At 37.6% G+C, this 24,430-nt stretch overlaps 1 protein-coding gene across 1 annotated transcript; it reads right to left on the reverse strand.

Moving 5' to 3' along the window:
* Positions 1–73: 73 nt before the first annotated feature.
* Positions 74–16,474, reverse strand: TTPA (alpha tocopherol transfer protein). Its single transcript, XM_021555627.3, has 5 exons — positions 16,202–16,474; positions 8,775–8,928; positions 7,397–7,590; positions 4,214–4,324; positions 74–2,568 (listed from the first exon to the last, which is right to left on the reverse strand). The coding sequence occupies exons 1-5, from the start codon at positions 16,394–16,396 to the stop codon at positions 2,389–2,391; spliced, it is 834 nt and encodes a 277-aa protein (XP_021411302.2). The 5' UTR covers positions 16,397–16,474; the 3' UTR covers positions 74–2,388.
* Between the last annotated feature and the right edge of the window lie 7,956 nt (positions 16,475–24,430).

Genomic DNA, 24,430 nt, shown 5'->3' on the forward strand with positions numbered 1-24,430 from the left:
CCGCCCGCAGCGCGGCCCGCTGGGAAATGTAGTCCCGGCCCGCCGCCACCGCGCCCGTGACAGACGAGGCTGGTTCAACCAGAAAGCGTTTATTAATTAAAACATATGTTAATACATTTTAAAAAGAGGGGAAAATTAAAAATTGTGCATTATATCGTGCTTACAGTCAGTAGTAAGTTGTATTTGTACCTTTTAACAGGAACTTTATTCTTTTTAGAGGCACTCCCGATGTTTATAAAGAATAATGCACTTAGGGATCTTTGTTTTGTTGGCTGCTGCTGAAAGCTGCAACGCCACCGCACATCATACCAATATCTTCACTATTCGTTATGTAAATGTTCCAATTATATTGTGTTCTTATTATTAGCGGCAATGGCAATTAAGAGCCCCACCTCCTATATAATATGTAAACATTAAAAAATAACAGTCCAGGAAAAAATAACTGCACTCAGTGCTCTAACTGCTGAGTTATGCAAACATGCTACGACTTAATAACAGGATCAGGGTATTTTTGAAGACATTTAGGACTTTATATTCATAGAGCTGGTGAAGTCAAAATAAAGATTAAAAAGCCCCAGCTAAATATGCATATACATATGCAATGAAATGAGGTTTCTGCTACATAAACCAGTAGCAATCAAAGATTGGTTTCATAGGAAAAGTTTAAATTTTCTTGTTCACTGAAACGTGGTTCATTCCTTTGTGCAGTTTACATTCACAGATTAAAATTGAAGGACTGTAATATTAAGACAATAGCTTCGGTTCTCCACCTGGTAAATTACTTGGAACGTGAGTTACACACTTGAACAATTGCCAGATACCTGACTACTTAGTCTAATTTCTTGTAAAGAAGAATTTGCAGTTCATCGAACCCCTCTATTTAAGGAGCTTTTGTATCACAAAACAGTGTATCACAAAATAGTACCACAAAATCTGAGAAAAAGAAATAGAAATGAAATACATTTTCATATAATCATATATCTGAATAAGGTTTATTTAAATTTAGGCCCCATATCAAAAATATTTTGAAAGAGAAAAAATTAAAAAGGCACTTCAGGAAATTTGGAAGAAAAAAAAAAGCGGTTGTTGTTTTGAAAGAATTTCTGGCATTGATCTTTCCACAGCAGAAGAAACTACAACCAATAACTACTCCAGGGGGTCTTTCATAGGTGCTCCTCTTGCTAATAAGGAATAGTTTCCAATGGCTCTTACAATGATGCATTACTAATCATAATCTAAAGTAAGGCATTTCTAATATAATAGGACAGTTTCATTTCTGTTCCCTATGTCTATATACCTTTTCAATGTCCTAAAAATTACACAAGAGCTGAAGTTATAATTTCTAGCTACCTGAGATAAAAGCATTTTTAATATATATTTTTGTAGGAAAATTTATATGTAATGCTTAAATACATATTGCTTGTGCAAAAACAAAACAGAGTTAAGATCAGTTACTGTGCTGAAAATAAAATGATGATAGCAATAATCTCCTATGTCGAGGTCCAATGTGACCTCAGAGCACCCTTAAAACATGCGACAGCTATTTCTAAAGTACAGGTCCACAAAGGATAACATACTTTTACCCCCAGAAACAAAGAGATAATAAAAACAACTGAAAACTTTTGACCTCTTTAGTCCTCTACACTAGGGATTAAAGGATCATAATCTGAGTTACTTATAGTTGATATAGACAGTATTACTTTGAAGAAAAAAATAAGAATTTTCAAGATTGTTATGACTCTTTTTACCAGTTCCTCCCCCTGATTCACACTGTTCTTTGAAGAATGCATATGTAGTGTTTTTCTATAAAACTTGAAGATTACTATGTTAATTAGGATAAAAAGGGAAGCTGCACAAGCAGAAAAACAAGTAACACAAATGTCTCACTATTGCTGACTAATTTTCAATTTGATACAAGCTAACAAAGCAGCATTTTTCCCTGAGAACCAATCCAAAATGCAGCCTCTTCACCCCTTGTAAATTAGCCCTGTAGTCTTATTTCTGCAACAAACTACCCTATTCACAGTCTATTCTTTGTTTTATATTGTCTTGACAAGCCAAGATACAAGAGCTAAGTGTAAGGTTCTGGACTGCATTATTACAGATGAGTTGTCTCTAAAGACCTAACAGCAGCAGTATCAATCTGATATCCAATGCACTCTTCAGCTATCTAGCATACAAGTTACTCAATTAGAAACAGTGCAACAAACATGCAAAATTCATTAATCTCTTCAAACTGATAGACTCCAGTTAGTATAACAGTGCAGCCAATAGAACATTCAGTGAGTGCCCTGCAAAGACATACTGGTTTCATTCACAATGGAAATTTTCATATTAAACTTATTTCCAATTTCAGTGCTCAAGCATTGATAAAATACTGTATTAAGGTTATTCCTCGGCAGCCAGAGAAATGCTCTGAAGATAATCTGAAGATGCCATTATGAAGTCAGTCCATTCCTTGGCCAGCTCTTCAATGGAGACTTCCTCCCCCCCATATTCCTGTGGGAGAATGCTGACGGGGAAGTGTTCGGTCAGACTCTGCAAGTAGTTATTTCCATGCATGTACACCTAAACCAAAATATTAAAAGCATTTACTTGGGTATGAATGCTAGACAATTGAGTGAGAACAGGCAGCAAAGCATCTCAGTGCAAGAGCTAAATGCACCAGCTTGGTTTAACTAAGTGTATTTGTCCATAATGAATTCCTTAAAAGGAGGAACTACCCTTGTGAGTTTCCCCTAGGTACTCAAACTCTGTCCTCTGAATCTGAAGGCTGGTGAAGGATGGACTACAACCTGAGAACTGCATTTTATGTAGCTGTGAGCACAGGAGACAAAACTAACTACACACTTGTTCCAGACTGGTTTAGCAGACAGGTTTAGCTGATGAGAGTACACACTACATCCAAACTGCTAAACTGAGCTAAACCATGAGAATACTGGTGATTTGTTTTGCCATGATATCTTGTACTTGCCCTTCAGCCATTTCCAAGAAAAGAGCCCTGTCTGGCTCATGGCCATTACTATCTGGTTCTGCCACATGACTTTAAAAACAAGATGATGTAGTATGTATGTAGGTTCAGATAGGTGACAAGGCACATAGTCAACAGAATCTATATATCAGTCCTTATCTTTCAGTTCCAACTGGAATTGGATTCCGGACTACTTCTCCACTTTTACCCATGCAATGCTGTAGTTTTGGTTCTTCTCATCTAGCTCATGGCCTTTACTATCTTGTCCTGCCACATATATTTAAAAACAAGGTTATGTAGCATGGATGTAAGTTCAGACAGATGACAAGGAAGATACTCAACAGAATCTATATATTAGTCCTTTCAGTTCCAACTGGAATTGGATTCTGAACTACTTCTCCACTTTAATCCTTGCAATACTGTAGGTTTGTTTCTTCTCCTCTTGCTTTATTGTAGCTATTTTGAAGCCTTGTTCATTACTTCCAGTCTGATAGTTTTCTAGGATTTACTGTCCTGACATGCAGTGGCTATTGCAAATGCCCAAAATCCATGTGTTGAGAAAAGGAGGCTTCAGAATGGGAACATCAATAGACAGGGCTGCTTATTTTGTACCTTACTCCTGCTGTTACCATTTCACTTTTGTGCCAGATGAAAACTCCAATATTTTTCCTATGCTGCAATAAACCATATTCCTTGGCATGTTTTGTATCCAAATACAAATCTATTTGCAGATCTATAACTGCAAAACTATTTAAAGCAACTAAGGAGCTATTTGGAAAAAAAAAATTAAAAATTAAATCTGACCAATTTTGGATGCATAAATGCCTCTGGAGTTCTGTCAGAGCTAAACAGTTGTCTTCTACTAATTCTGCACATCTTGGACCATAAACGATTGCTCAGTGATCATTTTTCTCCATCATTTATAGACAGAGTACTGGGAAATCCAGGGCCTATTTCTTTCTATTTCTGCAGAAGAATTATTAATTTACCTCAAACAAATTATTTAACCTCTTTGTGTTGCTGTTTTTTCTCTTCAGAGTAGTGATAACAGCGCCACTTGCAACTCTCATGTTAATAATAACTGCAAATGCTTTACTGTTAGATTCTGGAGGTCTGTATGGCACTAACAAACAAAACTGATTTATGTTCTTCAGTACTCAAGAGTAACAGAGCCTAAGGAAAGTGCTGCAGATTGTCATATAAGGGTTTTGTGGCAGAAAAAAAATATTTGTGTGCACTCACCCGTTGCTTTATTTTTTCAGTGAGAAAAGGCTTAATTAGAGCGAAGACTGGGTGGAAGAATAAAGGCTCATTAATAAAGTGGATACCTCGAACTTTCAGTGGAAAGGAATCCTGTCAGCATACATGGAAAACAGAATAAGAAAAAGAAAACATTATAGAAACACCTCTATTACTAAGCACAGGCCAGTAAAAACTGTCTAGTCCATAGGTTAAAGTATTTCTTCTGACCATGCCAATTCCTGCATTTTCTAGCAGTGTAAATTAAGAACAACATTTAGAAAAATCCTATCTTGTTCCCCCCATTAGAGGGAAAAATCTCACCATTTTTTCACCTCAGTAGGAGGTGAGATTGAATACCAAATTGCACATAAATATTGTACACAGACTTTGTGCTCAGCCTTTCTTCTAAAGTATATAATTTTCCACAAGATTCTGCTACTAATTTACAAAATGCTATCTAGCTATGTGTTTTTATTGACAATTTACAGCCTAAAGTATAATAAAAAATATATATAAACTATTGAAAATACTAACTTTAAGTTAAATAAGTTATATTTATAGTTTACAGATAAGCCTTGAAATTACTAGGAATTTGGCCAAGAGAGAAGTTCAGCTTTACAAGAAGATTACTGTTGTAATGAATTTTTTAAAATATCTGCTATACAGTCTTTATAATATAAAACAGCTTGGATTCTACTTGCATTCATTTAAAAGTTCCAGATCTTTGAAATTTAAGAGAAAATATGGCAGTGCTCAAAACAAGCTTTGTGCAATGAGGAAAGTACAGCTTCCCTTCATATCCCATCTGATACTACCTCTGACATGTTTTCTGCTTATAAAAATGGTACTTCTTACAAACATATCTCCTCACTAGTTCAATAGTTCTAAGGAAGAAAAATCCAAAGCTTATATATTTCTTTAGTGCCAGTCCTTCTAGATTTTAATGTATGATAAAGACCTTAAAATTATCAGCTTGTATGTTCACTTAATGTTATTATGGATTATCATATACTTAAACTCTACTACCATGATTTTCACAAAACATTTTTTCCCTGGGATAGCAGATTTTTCAAGATATTGTCTGTGCTATGCTTTCCATTCCTTAGAACATACTTTCTTTCTATTAACTTCTGTTTCTTGATACCGGATAATAATTTGTAAGACACATTTCTTGAGTAAAATACAGGGTTAAAACTAAGGTTTCCTAACTTTTATTTTTAAGTATATTCTGGAGTGTATTAAGCATGTCCTGGGGTGCATCAGGCACGGCATTTCCAGCCGTGCGAAGGAGGGCATTGTCCTGCTCTGCTCTGCACTGGGGCGGCCTTGCCTTGAATACTGTGTGCAGTTTTGGGCACTATAATATAAAACAGGTATTAAGCTATTAGTAAGCTTCAAATGAGGGCCAGGAAGATGACGAAGAGTCTGGGGGGGAGTGTGAGGAGTGGCTGAGGTCACTTAATCTGTTCAGCCTTGAGAAGAGGAGACTGAGGGGAGATCTCATTGCACTCAGCAATTTCCTTGTGAGGGGAAGAGGTGGGGAAGATTTCTTCACTCTCCTAACCAGAGACAGGACCTAAGGGAATGGCCTGAAGTGGTGTCAGAGGAGGCTTATATTGGATATGAGGAAAAAGTTCTTAACCTGGAGGGTGGTTGAGCACTGGAACAGGCTCCCCAGAGAAGTGGTCACAGCTCCAATTCTGACAAGAGTTCAAGAAGTGTTTGGACAATGCTCTCAGTCACATGGTGTGTCTTTTGGGGTGTCCTGTGTAGGGCCAGGTGTTGGTGTTGATGATTCTGATGAGCCTCTTCCAACTTAACATATTCTATGACTATATGATATTGAACAACACTAATATAATCTCTCGATAAAATTTACAAACCCAGTTAAAAGTGAGGAAAGTAATGGGGGGATAAAAATTCTTTTTCTTCTTAAAACACTGGAAACACACAATTTTTAATTGTCCTTTTCCATACCTAGAATAAACATTTAGAAGCTTGAAAAACATTGAAAAAATCAGAAATAGGTCAAGATGGAAACATCATAGTCAAAGAATTTCCTGCTTTGAAATAATGCATTGAAACCTTTAGATGTACTTGCAAATCCTATTCTGCTTCCTTTCTGCTCTATTTCAAGCAATATGTTTACTACCTCAGAAATCAACTGGAACACTCTCACTAGTCCTGTTTTCACGAGATCTGGCCCCAGACTACATAACATGAGGAGTTCTTATTCTAGATGTACAAAGTTGGGAGTACCTAATGGTTTCAATAAAGTTTTACGGTAGATATCAGAAAGTAAGAACATCTGAAATTCTGATGATATTAATTCAATGACTAAGCTTTGATTGAATCTCAGATTTGAACCTTACTAAATCAGAGCAAGAGATTATCTCCCTGGTTCATTTCCACATCACAGGCTAAGAGTTTTATTATTACTGACTTTCAACCCAACTTCTGAAGGAAAATAAGATTATAGGTCTACACTGTAGCTTGCCTATCAATTCTCTGTCCCCTTTTTTCTTTAATTTTTTTTTCCCCCTCAAATCCAGTGGCAAAGCTCAACTGAATTTGGCAGAAAGGAATAAGCCTTAAAGACAGTAAAGTTCTGAGAAATTCTGTGAAAAAGCAGGAGGTGAGTTAACAGTGATTTGCACAAAACAATGCTCATGTTGTGGGGAAGAAAGCAAGCAGAACAATAATGTTATACATTTTTTTGTTAGCAGATGGAAGATCACATAAGCATCATCCATACTGGTAACAACCTAGAGGTGTCTTGCTCTTAATTGCTCACAATGCATGCTATTTTTAATATGCTCTGAGACAGGAATAAATGCTTTAAATATTGAGATAATGCACAAAAGAATGGAAGAGATTAAACAGGATAACAAACAGAGGTCCTCTCAAATATGGGCTTCAACTGCTTCTCCAGACATAAAATTCTTGTCTTGCAACAGATTGGTGAAGTTCTTATAAAATAGCATAATTTAGAGAGCACTTACTGGTATAGAATAATAAAATTTAGGTAAAATCAAGCCCAACTTGTAATTGGTTTAGGATTTTGTTCTTCTCAGTCACATAGTCTGAAAATGCCTACAGAAGGTAAATTTACTATAGCTTGGAAGAGAAGAAAAATTGGAAGTCATAACAATGAAGCTGCATAAAGCATAATGTCATACTTACTGTGAGAACAGCAGCGATTTTCTTGGCCACTGCTGGACTGATTTGAAAAGCATGAGAAAATCTCCACCCTTGAAGGTCAAAGATGGCCTTGACTCCATTTCGCTGAGTCTCGGTCTCCTTCACAATAAGTTCAGACGTGATGAGACTTACACGGAACACATCATATGCTGTAAATAAACTGGGATCCCATTGTCCTGAGAAGATAGATTATTCTGCATCACCATGGGAAAACCCATACACCTGCACTTTTTCTTCCTACAGCTTCTAATGTGCTTCTCAGGAGCAAGAATTAATCAGCAAGAACAAAGTTCCTGAAATAAACCGTTTTGCCTGTGCATAAGTTAGTTTTTGTACTTGCTCCCTCATTCATCTTTGATACTCTTTTAGTATATGGTACCACATAATGTAGCATGTTCTACCCAGTACTAGGTACGATTCAGTAACAATCATGCTAGCAGAAATTGCACATCATCAATCCAATCAATTAACATAATTGTTTTTCAGCACCAGAATTCTGGCACGATTCAGTGAATCTCACTTTTTTTTTTTTTTTTCCTGTGGCCTGATTGAAAAATTGCATGAGAGAGCCTTAACCCTACATGAAAGCTTTAGAAGGCATAACTGCCTACTAGACTGGATGATAATAAGACACTTCTTTGAAAGTTGGCAAATATAAAGCCTCTATCCAAAACAAGCATAGAGATATGGTGTTCATTTAAGTATGTATTTTTTGAAAATATTTTTGGGAGGTGCATCAAGCATTTTCCAAGTGTTGTTAGCTAGGGCTCTTTGGCTACAAGTAAACAGCAAAACCCTAGTGAACTGCTCATCCAAGCTTAAATATATGACAAAGGGTACACCTTTGTTTGCGTTCTCCCTGCTCTGCACTGCATCTGCATCAGTACCACAGTCTTAGCCCATGGCTTTGACATTTACATGAAGTCAAATGGTTTTTGGGACACTCAGAGCCAAAAAAAACAACATAATCTTACAAGTTTTAACCTTCAAGATTCTTTTGATGCAACAAGAATTTCACTAAAAAGAAAATCAGGTTCTTTGTAAGGGATTGTACAGGCTTAGCCATACCAATATATAAGTAAAATTATTTAATTGTTACAGCTCAGTAAATTCACCATTATATTACTGTAAATGCATTTATAGCACGGAACATAAATATATTACTTTTCAAATTAAGATATTCTGATATGATTAGTTTTATCAACTCCTGCCGTTGTAACTCTAAAATATTTTTGGTTTGCTGCTGAAATGGTGATAATTAAAAAACAAACAAATCACAAAACAAAGCAAACAAACAAAACCCAAAAACTTCAGTGTCAGAATCAGGTGTGAAATTGTTCCAAGCAATTTTGTCACTCACCAATTCTGTATATTAGAACTTTGCTTCCATGTGGGTCTCTTGACCTTAGGACTCCATGATAGCCAGCTTGCAAAAGACCAAGAACAGAAGATGGTTGTAAATCTGCACTTATTTCTGGGCATTCAATTCTCCATTTCTGATAATTCTTCAATAACTGGAAAAAAAGTTAATGTGGATGTCAGGTAAGCATCTGCTATTATAGGAAGAACACAAGTAAAAATATGCTTTCCAAATGTGGTCACAGTCAGGTTTAATTAATTAAATTAGCAATTTAATTGTATATTTTAATCAAATTACTCCTAGAAACATAAGGTTACTATGCTGGATCAAATAAGTGAATAAATTGCCATGATGAATTTAGAACCCAGTCAAATCATTAATGGACTGCAGTTGTCATTTTGTGTCAGAAAATTTGATGTACAATAAGCTTGTAGTTTCTGTGTAAAAAATGCATCTAAACCTAATTTTTTTCTGCTCAGGTTACCTTTCAGATTGTCCATTTTGCTACTGCATCAGACTCATTCAGGATTTTTTTAAATTTAGACATGCAAAATTTTATGGAGGAACATTCTCCTTCACTCACTCACTTCCTTCCTCCCTATTTTTTACACAGTCATCAATAATTCCAGTTTACTATTTGAAACAAGGACACTCATCAGCATATCCAGCACCTTTTTGGGGTCCTCTACCCCTCTGAAATGAGAGAATATAACACAGCAGTGCATCCAATATACATTTGACAATTTCCCTCCCATTGAGTGGAAATAATGAGGACCTGTTTGGCTAGAGATCCTATCTGTTGTCAGGGACTTGGTCAGCCTGGTTCCCAAGGCTGGGAGGCAGCACCATAACCAGAATTTCTAAGGCACAGGAGGAGCTGTGTGTAGAAAGGCTGTGGACTAATGCGGAGGAAGAGGCAATTAAAGGTGGTCCTTTGTGAGGTACCATCTGTGTCGAGGAATTACAGGCAGCACTGTTAAAGGTCATCTTAGAAACGGATTGTGAAAAATTAAATTGATGATGCAGTAATTCTAACTTCCAAGTCTAATTACTGTTTCTCTTTTAATATTAACTAAGTGGTTGTGGGGAAAATGAACAATGCCCTGCAACTAAAATTTATTCAGGACATTGTGCATAAGTAGGAAGTTATGCAAGACTGTCTTCTAAAATGCTTCCTCTCTGCTCATCAACTAAAATTTGCCTGTGCTGCATCACCCCTACTAACTTCTCCATCGCTAAGTCTGGAAAGTAGAGAAATAGCTGTTACAAGTAATTCACATTTTGTATTAATTTCTTCAATGGCTATGACTTAGAGGTCTAACCCAAGACCTTCAAAGTAGCTAAGAGAAACAGAATTTTTCAATACCTGGTTTCACAACAAACCAAAACATAGCTTTAAATCTTAAAGGTTGCATGTGCAGCCTAGCTTTTAAAATTGTTTCTATATTTCATCAAGAAGGGAAACCCAATCTGATCCTCACCACAGTTTTACAAATTCTGTTCACTGTACTGAAATCGTCAATAAAAAGTATTTTATTTCCTATAATTTGTATTTACAGAAATTTTTTTCCTTTATCAATTACTCCATGTTTCACAACAAAAATACTAAAATTAAAAGAGCTGTCAGGTTCAACTAATAGAATATAACCTTAAAAAATGACAAATTTCTTCTATCTATGTAAGTATATTTTTCTTCAGTATTTTTATCGGAAGACTGATCAGAAGTAAATGATCAGTAAAACTGAATTCATCCCAACAGACTCTTAGAGGGAGACCTGAAACTCACCATCCTGTAGCTCACAGCATGTTCATGTCACATAATTTGTCTTCTCTCTATACTCTTCCCTTTATTTTCAAGCTTCTTGTATCATTTTACATAAAATATACTTTTTCTTCAGCTTAATGTTTTTCTGCTCACTTTAAGGTCTTGAATGATTTTGAAAGTCTCTCAAATGAATTGCCATGAGGAAATTATTTATAAAACATTATTGTTTATCAGCAAAATTTACATAAAAATATATGGTACATTGGTAAGAAATTAGCTATATTTTTAAAGGAAATACAGCTTATAAATATGTACTTAGATCCAAAAAACAATTAAAAAATTATATCCCATCCTAGACTCCTACTTGATTTGGCAGTGAAAAAAAAAAAAATTAATCAAAGCCTCATCCTAAACCATCACCACAGAAAGAAACATTTAACTATTAGGAGAATTTTATTAGAAGTCTCTTGGCTGCATTCAATCACTTTTAGCCTAGGTTAAATTTAAAACTAACAAACAAACAAGGCAAAGGAAAGAGGAAGGAAGTAGGGAAAGTAAGCTAATTTATGGAACAGAACTTCACTATAATTGCAAAGATAGGCCTGTTGAGGTACTCTGATTATCTCACTCTGTCACTACTTGACTGTCTACAAAGGGCACTGTTTGAGCAATCCCAACTGCTTTGTGCCAGACAGAAATGTCAACATGCTTTATCCTTGGTCTTTCCAAAACAGACTGAAATAGGAGAAAAATACAAAACCACTCTGAAAACAACTATACAAACATCTGTTGCTTTGTAATTTGTCACTTCTAAAATCTGTGGTACCACAACATCATGAAGATATATATTTTAAACACCTCTCTGAAGAACTCCCTGCCAAAACTAAGATGAGAATAAAAATGACACATTAATTCAATACCCTAAATAATCCTGTCTAGTCAATACAGTTAGTTTCTCATTTTCATGATATTTACATTTTCCAAGTTTGAAACAAGGATTTAAGTTCTTGGACTTTGGAAGAAAGAGAGTGGTGTTTTCAGCTTGTGATGCACTCAGGATCCTTACAGAAGGCATAGTTAACCTATGTGCACACCCATTAGGGAGCAAATATATGGTTGGGATACTTCTGACACTTTCCATGACACAAGAAAGTAGTGCATCTTTCAGACACGTAACTTGGCTAAGTCTAAAACATACTCCCCTTGGCAAGAAAATCATGAAGTGCTGAAGAGTTCTCAGATTTTGCAAACCAAATCTAATTACCTAAAATTATTTAGATCTGAAGTAAAGGTCAGCATTAGAGAATCTTCCACAAAATCTACAGCTAGTTTTGGCAGATATTCTGTAAATTTTTATTTACATAAGCAACTCCTTTCTTACAGCTGGACATAGTCAAGTTTCACATGGCCACTTAAAAGAATAATCCTTAAACATGTAAAGGATTTCAAACACTAGCAGTGGTTTAGAGATTTTCTAGTTTTACACTGTTTAAGCATAGAAATTCATGTGAATTTTTTAAAGTACGATTCTTTTTTAGAAGGGAAAAATATAAATGTGGTGTATAACAATCAGTTTGGATATAGATGAAGCAACCTAATCTCAGGAAAACCAGACAGATTCATTACCCAGTATAAAAAATGGCTCATGCACTTAACGACACAAGAAAAATATCTCAATGTATAATTATCTGTGTTTACAAACAGAATAACCTACTTAGCATCTGCTCAGCATCTGAAAATAGATGCAAGATAACTTGATAAAGGGGGGGAAAGCTGGATTAAAAACTCCGGTGTCTGTCATTCAGCATTAATTAAGAGTTTTTTTCCCCCCAATGTCTGTTGGAGATAGATCCAGATTTCTGAACAAGATTACAAAGTTACCAATTAAACTAAGATTCATGTCCCACAAACCAAAGTGAACTTTGTACTTTACTTAGACACAAAAGAACTAGAAAACACTGTGCTTGTTAGAGAAGCTAATGCATCTGTATATGTAAATGAATTATATTTTTCTTGATTAATTACTATTTATTTATATTAACATGGATGATAGGCAGAATCAGGCCTCTATTGTGTCATAAGCTGTACAAATGCACACAATGCTAGGGAAAAAATGTTTTCTACTGGCATTCTTTGCAGGAGAAATCACAGCTAAAATTTCAGAATATAAACCTTTGCACATACGTATTTTATACTTCTTTTTATATATGTGTGTATATATGTGTTCCCAGAATTTAAACATACAGTATACACAGAAAAAGAATTTAAGATATTTTATAGAGACACAGAACTTTCCTAATTCCTCATGCATTACCTCCTTGTCACTGGAAAAAGCCTGGCACATGCTGGCTTAGCACAAAGGGAAGCCTGGCTGACTTACTTGTATTTCCTCAAGAGTCAGCTCAGAGAGCTAATAAGGGCTCTTCCATCCTTTTCAAGGAATTCCTTGGGATTGATGGAAGAAAAGCAGCCAAGTAACTGATTTCAACTGAGCATTTATGTTTGAATGCTGTGCAGATCCTCAGAGACCAAGCCTGAGACTCATCAGTGTGTTTGACACTACAGAAAACAACACTTCTTGTACAGCATAGTCATTCTAAGTGACTTCCTTGCAACAGAATGCCCCAGGAAATCCTCATTCCTCCATAAATCGAATGCAAAACCAGTCTGGCTATATGCTTTGGTATCAACCAGAACTCTTAAAAGGATCCTAGATATTTAGAGAGTTTTCAGTGCCACAAAAATTATGCTTACATATGTATGTTATGAAAATCCTTTGCATAGCGTTTCAATGCCAAACATTTTTCTTCTGTTCCCCAGAGTATAATCCATTTCAGGTACAAAAAGACAGCATTCCAAGGTCAGTGACAGTCAGTCCTATACAAGAATTATAGGATGTAATGCATAATAAAGCCAGAAGTAACATTTATGTCCAAAAAGAGTTGCTAATTATCCAGATGTCTCATAGTGAATCCGAGTGACAGTGGTTTTGGTGATAACAGCAAAGTCAAATATACACACATAGCTGGCACATTCAAAAAGGGGCAGACACTGATCTCTGTGGTGACTAGTGACAAAACATGAGGGACTGGCTTGAAGTTACGTCAAGGGGAGTTTAGGCTGAGTATTAGAAAAAGGTTCTTCACCCAGAGCATGGCTGGGCACTGGAACAGGCTCCCCAGGGAAGTGGTCACAGCATCAGCCTGACAGAGTTTAAGAGGCATTTGGACAACACTCTCGGGCACATGGTGTGATTCTTAGGACGTCTGTACAGGGCCAGGAGCTGGACTCCAATGGGACCCTATGGGTCCCTTCCAACTCAATATATTCTGTGAGAAAGTCTGTTACCAAGCTTGACTGAATAATCACTGTCTTCAAGAAATTAAGACAGTTTTATCTCTTCTTTGAGTCCTTCAATTCCAGTTTCAGTGCTAGATTTTCTTCTAGCATGAGAGATATCAATATATCATTAGTTAAAAGCAAGTCTGGAATTGCCATTGGAAAAATGGAAAAATATTGCTGTTATGACTCACCATAAAGGATTTAGAAATTGAATGTTTTGACACAATCTACCTGATTACTCTTTTCTGAAGCATTTCCAAATGTTGATCAGATAAATCTGTGTCAATTATTAACCAGAAATGAATCAATAAAAAGGTCTGGTCAGGTGCCAGACTCTTGATTCATAGTTAAGGCTAAATATAAGCCCATACTTATACTGGACAACCTTTGCTTATATGCATTGACAGGGCCATTAACTTTGATTATCCCTTAGCTGCACTACAAATACTATGCAGTAGTACATGGAAGCCCAGTGGGCAAATAGAATCTTAATGGCCTGAACTCCAGAAGAAGAGACAACATCAAATCAGGACAAGATGGAAGAGCCACTTTCTGGACTGATGGCAGGACAGCTCTGTCTAGGATGAAATACTAACATAACTTCTGCATGAAGTCACACTTGGGTTAGATCAACATACAACTTAGGACCACAAGAGATTTTTGCATAATAATTCTTTTTGGCCTTGATACACCAATTGCAATAAATACATTCCTGTGGGGGAAAAAAAAGGGAAGAAAAAAAAAGAAGTGCTTCTGTTATTCTTCTCATACTGTAAGAGAAGTATTCTAGAAAATGGTGTCAGCTGGTATGTAGAAGATTAAATGCAAGTGGGTACAGCACTTAGAGAAATGAAATTCTAGACAGAAACATTAAACACAGGTTGGTTTTGAACATTTGAATCTCTTAATTCAAATGAAGGTTTGAAATTCAGAAACTTAACAGTCTGTGGAGACACAGAAAATCTAAAGAGGTTTTAAAAAGACAACTTTTTCAAATAAGGTCCCCAGTGTCTAGGGCTGATTCTCAAGAGAAGGGAAGCATAGGAAATTTGCTACTTCATAGACTCCTATCTCTATACCTAGTCTAGATTCCATGCACCCAAAGATTAGCCCTACCTACCTAACACACCTCACAATCCCATCAAAGTGCAAAACCATGTGGGCCAAATTCAGAAGTGCCACCTCCCTGTCTATAGGATCACCAGTAACAACCAATTGCAATGCAATTAGGAGTCTATATGTCCTCATTAAGCCCTTTAAGCATTTTGGAACCAAGGAACACAGGAAAATAAAATGGCTTTTGTTTGGAAAGAAAAAAAAGGCATGGTCCTACAATGGTTAGTTGCACAGCTTTGATAATCTCATTAACAATCTCAAGTAAAAGTAATATACATAAAACCCAAAGGCATCTGCCATGACTCGTTGGTTCTTCTGTTGAGGAGGAAAGGTTTAAAGCTATGATGCAAATGTCATGAGTCAAATGAATAGAACAAAAATACAATTTTTAAAGCTATTTATGATTAAGGGCCTAATTCAATTTCTCAATTTCTTTTTTTAGCTACCTTGATCCTGCCATACATCCATATGCACACAATCATCTCTTATGGTGAGTAAATGTTGACAATCCACAGTCCAGAGAAGTCAGAAACTAATAGGTGAAGAAAGTAATAGGTGAAGTCTGTTGGGCAATACTGTGTCAACAACATAAAATTCCACGGAAACACAGCTTTCAGTTGGCACATGTGAATCAATGCTTTTGCCCTGGGAGGATTTGGAAATACTTTCTATTCCAAAGGTTTAACGGCTGTCAAACTTTCATTAAAAAAACAAACTGATAAAAATCTGTGCCTTTGGATATTAAAAATATGTGTGTCCTGAGCCAAAAAGGCATACAAATAGCCGGGAAAGTACCACGACTTATCAAAGCCTGCAAGGAGTGCTGTAAAAGACTAAACTCCAAGCAAGAAGAAGTTTTTACTCATAATTATAAGACCGTAGTGAAACTACTACGGCTCCTAGTAACCTGAGCCTGATAAACCTGACAAGGGTGTCCTTTGAAGGATACTATTTCGTAATCGGAGCTGTGACCTTACCGCGCTTACAGTATAGGCGAGTGACTGTAGGGCGCTTAGCACAGCCTTTATGTTACCACATCGACACCGCGCCGAGCCAGCCGCGACACCCGCGAATCCGCGCTCGGCCTCGCCCGACCCGGGCAGCGCCGGGCGCGGACCCACCCCGCGGACCCACCCACAGCCCGAGCCCACAGCCCGGCTGCTCCCCGGGCACCGGGACCTGCCGCCGCCGCCCCGCTCCTCACCCTCCAGGCCAGCTCCAGGTGGAAGTCCCGGGCGCGCAGGAACCGCACCAGGAAGGCATCGGAGAGGGGCTGCGGCCAGCGCTGGCCGGGCTCTGCCTCCGCCCGCCGCCGCAGCTCGGACACGGCGCCGCGCACCCGCGGAGAGTGGTCGGGCAGGTCCTGGAGCTGCCCCGCGCCCGGCGGAGCCTGCGACATCCCCGCGGCACGGCCGAGTGCGGCACGGCCGAGCGCGGCCCCGCCGCCGGCCCCGTCCCATTGAGAGGGAGCCCGGCCGGGCTGCCCCCGCCCCCGCGGGGCTTAACTCCTGAGCGCCCTGCCGCGTCCGCTGCCCCGCCTCTCTTCGGCTTGGCTTCTCCACTTTTACGGACCTGACTGGGGTTTAGAATTTTGCGCTTTAAGCCCATTTCCTGTTTTCCTTTTCCAGCCCCAAAAGTGAGCTGTACCTGCTCCCTCTGGATGGCGAGGGGCAACCGCCCCGGGTACCCCCGAGCTGTACCCCCCACGCCGCTGGTACCCGCGGCGCCCACCGCAGGAGGGTCGTCCCGGACCCCTGGGACATGCTAAGGGTGGTGGCCGCCCCTTTTTGGCGAAAATAATCCATCTTTAGGTACTAAATCGCAAAACGCTGCAGCTTCATTTCAGCTGGAAAAAGAAGCGCAAAGAGGGGATCCCTGCTGGAGCAAAACTGTCTTGGAGCGCCTCATCCTTAACGTGGTTATGCTGTAATGAAAATATATTCACTCTGCCGGGAGAAAGGCAGGGGTGATGAAGTTGAATTCAACCTTAGTCCAACTTTTCTGCCCAACAGTGAGTTTAATTATGAAAGGTAGAGTTCATTGCTGTTATTAGTATTTTTAGTATAACCTTTTCCTTGTATTAGGTTTCCTTTGAGATCTCTCTGGCCTACTTAGGCTAAAAGACTTATTCCATTTAATATAAAATTAATAAGGCATGCTTAGGCCTAGTAAAAGGTTTATAAAACTTTGTTCCATATTACTTTCCCCTTTTCTGGCTTTCTACAGTTAATACTTTTTGATCAGCATTTTGGTAATATCTAACCATGTCTTGCACTTTTATACATAATGTCTATAGGTATCCCTCTCACCTTTCCAAATGTGAAAAAATATCTGCCTAGCTAAAAGCAGATAGGTAAAGAGTAGGAGGAAGGGTTTTTTGAAAAAAAAAAAAAAATTAAAAAGTCAAAAACTTAAGGTATTGAATAGGGAATACAAGCTTGCAGGGAAAAACTATTGAAAGAGAGCATAAAAACTGAGAAACGAGTGTGCAGTCAAGAGTACTTAGTTGTGGACATCTGGGCAAAGAGGTGTGAGGAAGTGTGGACTTACCCTGTGATTTTAAACACCACTTCATAATTTTTGAGCACCTCCTTTTGCCATCTCAGAATTCTCCCAGCTTAGTGCTTCATCTGTGAAAACAAAAAGGGCAAAAGAATACAGATACTTTTCATTAGACTGATCAGCTGAGCAACTCGTAGCTTCTAACTAGCTTTTCTACAAAATTCATATGGTGATTCGTATTGTGATGTGGTTGCTTTATATATGAACAAAGTTAGTTATACAAGCAGTTTCAGTCATTTCCCTCAGGACTGAGCTTAAAAATATCTGTAAATTTGAGGTTTTTGTTAAAAATCCTGCAAAGGACGCTGTATTTGTAAGACTAATGAGAACACCTTTCTCTGACAAATGAAGAGGTGATATCATGAAGGCTGCCTTCAGAGGCACCAGCATGTTGCATACTTGACCCTTCACCAGAGCAATTAGGATCTGTTGCAAGATGAAGCTTGTAAGTAATGTTTTTGTTTTGTTTAATTACATCTGGAAAGGAGCTCAAGTGTCTGAGAGCTCTGTCTAAATAAATTATGCCTGTTTGAAAACTTTACTTTGTGTCCTTGGACCAGGATGATTACTCTTGCAAAAAAAGACTTGAAAATGTGACAGCAGCTCTTTTGGCATATTCCTGTGACAAACAGATTATTAACATATAGCTGGAATTTGCAGTCCTTCAAGAGAATACTTACATCTGAGTAAAACCTAGGCAATACTTCAACAGGTCTTTGACAAGTGTTCAAGAAGTGTGGAGGCAACTATCTTAGATTGACTGTAACATACACATGCATTTGTGCTTCTTTCTTTTACAACATTCTATAAAAACTGTAAAAGGTTTTTGAGTTTCACACCTGCAGAAGTAGTGGCATGTTTTTTCTGTGAATGATATGGATAAATAGAAAGCCCTTGTCTTTCATGCACATGCACTTAAGTTAACATTAATATACAAGTTTCATTAGGGTCAAGATTAAGTGTTTAACTTGCATAAATGGTGAACACTTAATTTCAGACACTGATGTTTGCAGGAGGATAACATCTCTATAAATTAAGTTCTAGTTAACTTGCTTAAATTTGTGCAGAGAACAAGGAACATCATGGAATGTTTAATTTTCAGGTCTTTGATTTTTTTACTAAGAATTCACATATTTGAAACATGTAAATGCAGACTTGTGAGTCAGGAAATCAAGATAAATATTTCAGGAGTTGACTTTTGGTGCCAAACAGCTTGCTCTTTCCTCTTGCCTATCTAGTCAAAGAAGTGCACACCAGCTGAAACAAAGTAACCCTACACTCCTAATAGAATACAAGTATTAATTATTCAAGATTATCACATATTCCAGGGTGAGAAAGCATTTGGTATGAATTACAATAATATTTATTAACTAGAGAGACATGACATTCCATGCACATGAAAAAAAAAAATTATCTATCACTCTGGTATTTTTTATGTACAGGTAAAAAAAATCCAAAATGTCTCCAAACCAAAGTCCTTGTACAAGCAAACTCCTGTACAAGTGCAAACTTCCAGTGAAATCAAGAGCAGACAGTCATATCACTTCAAGCTTGTCATAGGAATGTGTTCATGTAAAGTACTTTGGAACTGGAATATTATTGTTAAATCTTTCAAGCTAAGCAAAATTGAATTGAGAGCTCAAGACTATCTGAAGGGTGACCACTTTGTACAGCAAAAAGGAGTGTAAATCATTGTCAGCCTTCTCTGAATCGATTCTGTAAGCATACTTCAGCACAGTAGTGCTGAAGATGTCAGCCTTTCACTGAAACACTAAAGTGTAGCATGTCTGTTTACAGTGTATACTTTCTGAATTTCTGTCTGAATTTCTCCATGGCCCATCCTTCTGCTGTCTGTCTACTCAGTGGTGCTGATAGCATTGTTTGAAACTATGTCAACCCTTTTTCTATTGTACTGGACCAAGAACTTATACCGTGTAACAAGGTTGGTTGGTGACTCAGTGACTTAGTAACAGCCTTTGAAAGTCTTACTCTGTAGTGTAATTCTGCAGTCTCACCAGACAGTTGATGGTAGGTACATGGCAGAGAACTTGTCTTTCATTTTATACCACAGCAGACTATTTGCAAAACCATCTTGGTGTAAAAATAATTTTTTAAAAATGTGTAATATAAGCACAGCCCAAGCTTCTAATTAAATTAAACCTCTTTGCTCTGTAAGACATTGCAATCCTCAGTGGGTGATGAGATAATGAAAAACATTCAAGGCCAGGAACTGGCAGGGTCACTCAAGGACTGAGTTACAAAGTCTTTGATCCTGTTGTCTTGCTGTAGCAAGAATATGAATCATCTGCACCAAACTGCATGCAGAAGTGATGCTTATTCACTGCCAGGTTTATGGACATCCCCTCAAAGTCTGAGCATGTTCTGCAAGTAATAAGGGCTCGGTAGACCCAGCCCTGTCACATGGCTGTGAGAATATGCATCACAATATATATAAGGGGAGCAAAGACTTGTGTAGGTTCCTTAACTCTCATCTCTTCCTCCTACTCTGCTATCATAATTTTCCTTTCATATACTGAATTAAAAATGGGTCTATGCTGCCTTCAGTTTGTATTGTTTTAACACATAGAAAACTTTGAGTCATTGACAACTTAATTTCAACTTTTAATTTAACACCAGCTTTTCTGTTTCCATCTGAAGGCAAAACATCTCCACTGAATTTTCTAATGTACTTTTATTAACATGTAAAAGCACTGTCCGTTGCCTTGATGGCATAAAGCTTCACAGGCTTGGGCATCAATATTTTATTTACAGAAGAGCCCAAGTGTGAGAAGTCATGTTAGAAACCTAGCCTGTGGATAGATTTCTGTTCTTCTTAAAATGGTACCCATCCTCTTTGCTGATCACCAGGGATCACAATGAGGTAAATCTGGGGGATTAGAAATATTATCCAGCATGAAATAAAAATGGATTATAATATGTCTGTGGCTGATGGCATGCCATAGAGTCAGTCTAGACTGGAAAGCTTTCTGCAGGGTAGGCACCAACATCACCTCTTCAGTATGGCTGCTGTCACTGGGACATGTCAAAATTTCTTCCCTTTGCAAGACAGCAAAATTGTGGAGGTCCAGAGAACAACTATTTTTAATAAGTCTGTTGATACAATTTCAGAGGAAATGTGTTGTTTTCAAGAGTGTTTTTCCAGAAGCTGTGTTGAGAAGCGACTGTCTATTGTTGGCTCTTGCAAGTTAGCAAGTGACAGGTTTTAGATTATGAAATCAATGTAGTCTAGCTTCCGGTGGACCAGTGTTTCAAGTTTCTTCACCATCCTTGGCAGATGGTGCAGGCCTGCTGCCTTCTCTGTGTGGGTTGCTCCTGGAGTGGAGGAGATCCTCTGCCTGACAGGGACAGTGGTCCCTGTGCTGGCTGTGACCAACACACAGGCTGACCCGTGAGCCTGTGTGGACAGGAGAGAGGTGAGGGCAGTGGAACTCATGCTGCAGATCGCCTTTCTCCAAGCGTTATACTTTGTAAGGACTTAATATCTTTGGGCCCTCGCCTTTCTGTTTGCAGTCAACATTAACTCTTGGGTTCAAACGTTATGAGAGAGAGAGAGAGAGAGAGAGACAGGTCGGAGTCTGACTGACACACATAGAGAGGGACAGGCAATGTGATCTCATTTATATTCCTGAGAATAAATATAATCATACACAAAATCATAGATTGTATGTTGGAGGGTGGGATTTTCTAAAGCTCCTAGACCCAGAGTGGTAACTTTATTTATGCATGTTATCTTAACTCAGATAAAAGGAGAATTAGGAACCTAAGTAACAGTTAAAGTCTAATCTAAATTACTTTAATAGGATTTTCTGTATCAATTGATTAGCCTTAACTCCACTTGCTGTATTTAAAATGGTAGATGATAAGAGTTTTGGCACTGATTTTGAAGAGTCTACCATTTAATAAAGCTTATATAAAAGAAATTAAAAGGCCCGAAAATCTTGAAAAGTGTACAGTCACAACATTAGGTGTCCTAATTCATATCCTGGTAAAAATGTCACTGGGGAAAAAAAGCTTTTGATTGCTGGCAAACAGTCAACACTGAAGCAATGTTGCTACAAGTTTTTGCAGTGATAAAAATAAATAAAATAAGTATCGGGTAAGAGATCCCTCATTTTCTACAGCCAGTTAAAACATACAGTATGTCAGAGAAATGTTGCAAAGGCACAATCAAGGCAAGCCTTCATTAGGTGTTCATTACTTTTACATGCAGGGTGTGCAGCAAAGAGCCATATGTCATGGTAGATAAGGTGCACTGACACGGTCAGGACCTGTCAGCAAATTCTGGCTGATAACTATTTGCAGCAAGGATTGCACATGAAAGTAGGCAGAGTGACGAGAATTAGAGATGTAATACCTGTCTGCTGGGCATTGTAACATTAAGACTGGTATGCCTCTGTATCAAAATTAATTTCTCCTAGTCAAATGGAGAGCAGATTTAATCATTGGGACCAATATTTCACTCTCAGGATTTTATTTCACAGGAGAGACAGAGAGAAAGAGAAAGACTAATTAGCTTTAAAATGCTATTTCTTTAAACTGTGAACAAGGACTTTTCTGTATGTTTTTCAAAAAAAAAGTTAATTATAGTGAATGCAAATAAATCTGTCCAGAGTACAAACATCCATTTCCTGCATTCCAAGATTTAAAAATTTGCTTTCATTTTGTATTGTAAACCCCAAAACCTATGAGAGCATTCTTTGTCAAAATATTTTTGTTTGAATTTAAAATGTCAGATGGATATTTAGATACTGTACTTGCACTGACTAGATCATCAGCATTGGACATTTCAGGACAAAAAATCAAACCAAACTGGCAGATCTCTCTACATGCAGATTGGTAATTCTCTGTGAAAGCTTTGAGTTTAAATGAGGAATATTTTCTTCAAAGAAATTACTCTAAGTAGCTTTATTGCAAAACCTAGATGAATTACTTGATTTTCAAAAGTGTTTTAATTTGCACATAGTATCAAAGGAGGATATAGGGCTTCTCAAAATTACATCTATCAAGAAGCTTATCTCTAGGAACTTATAAAGAAGTTGAGCAGTCTAATCAGTGCAAATAGTTTGACCCATGTAAATTTTAAGCATTAGGGTATTATTTGCCCATCTCCCTGACAGTAAAACCAAAGCTAATAAATAACCACATTGCATCATATTATCTTTCTACTTTCAGGGAAATCCTATTTACTTAGACCCTTGCCTGCCAACTGAAACAATATTTGAGTCCTTCAGTGAGATATAAACTTCAATCCATGTGGGCAATCACTGGGTATTAACTGAGTCAGAGTTAATAAATGAATTCGGTATTTTTATTTTTGATTTTTTTTCCACTTTCTTCAGTAAATTTAACTAGAAAAGAATGCTTTCTATATTGCTGATTGTTGCCCTGATTTTTAAAAGTGTTTTATTTTATGGTTATTTTGAAAGTTTTACGGTTCTTTTAAAAGTTTTATATGCCTTCTAATATTTACATATTTCTACTAGAGTTCTCACACACTGTTCATGTAAATTATGATTGTTTTGCATTCTTTGTAGGAAGAGAGAATTAATGGACTGTTAGTTTGACCAATGTGGTTGAAGAGGTGGCAATTTCATCCTCCAATCCACTGTCACTTTTAGAATTCTATATATTGTGAGGTCAGAAATAAAACTGGCTCTTTTTCTCTTTTGAACGTACCAAGCTTCTGTGTACTCATTTCGTGTCCGATAGTGACAGCTGATAATATTCCTATTCATAATCTCAATGCAGCACCATTGAAGGAAGCATGCATGAGCCATTTCTACCTTCAGTCAGTGTGAGCCATCTTCTGTCTTTCTATCTTCTGTCAATGTTCTCCTTTCTTTCAGTGCATGAAGGTAGCCAGATGACAGACCTGTCCCTAGGCAATGAAATAAGTCTTCCCTGTGATGTCTTGTCAGCTGCCCAGGCAAAGGAGCCTGGTATCGTATCAGTGAAATTCAGTAAAAGGCATGAGCACGGAAGGACTTAAAAGGTCCTTCCTTTTAAGATGTGGTTAACCTAAAAAGATACTTGTGATTCCAAAAAAAGCATGCAAAAAGATGAATAATATGCATTGACAGTACTACTACTATGGTTGATGTTGCTCTGTTCTCATAGGTTCTGTGCAGATGCAGAATGAGTTTGTCTCTGACCTCGGGTAGTCTATATCTACACATAAGAAAGACACAAAAAGACAGAATTAGAGGACAAGAAAACAGTGGAACTATACTGGTCAAAAGAAGTCCAAATTATTGAATGTCTGCTAGAGAAGCCTAGAAATGGCCTAGACAAGAGCTTTGAGGAGAGACTGCAAGCAGCAGACTCCTTTTGAAGAGCTTTTCCCAATGGTGAGGCAGCAGCTGTCCTGCCCCAATTTCTAACTCGCTGGTAAAGAAAAGCTGGTGCCAGAGGTTAAATGGACACAGTAAACAGTACTTTGACTTGAGGATAAGCATCTTAGGTTAGATGTCACAGATAAATTGGAGTATACAGAAAAACACAGAGAGCTAACTCTTTCAGATGTGCACAGTATACCAGCCACATGGGTGGGTGTGAGCAGGGCAAGACTGAATTTGACAAAACCAGAATAAGGTCTCAATAAATGAGACAACCACAATGTGAATGAGAAAATGATAAATTCAATTTACGAGTAGAAAAAGAGGATAAGAAAATTCAATCCTGGACACATTTTTTTTTTTTTTTAATTCACAGAGCAAGTTATTAAAAAAAAAAAAAGAAAAAGAAAAGGTATGATCTAGCAATGAAGACATGGAAAAGCTTGATGTTCAGGTATAGCCAAAATGACAGGCAGAAAAATGACATCTGCCACAGCAGCAAGGGTTATGCTGTG

This window comes from Lonchura striata, chromosome 2 (genome assembly GCF_050655825.1).
Source record: "Lonchura striata isolate lonStrDom1 chromosome 2, ASM5065582v1, whole genome shotgun sequence".
In the NCBI taxonomy this organism is placed as follows: Eukaryota; Metazoa; Chordata; class Aves; order Passeriformes; family Estrildidae; genus Lonchura; species Lonchura striata.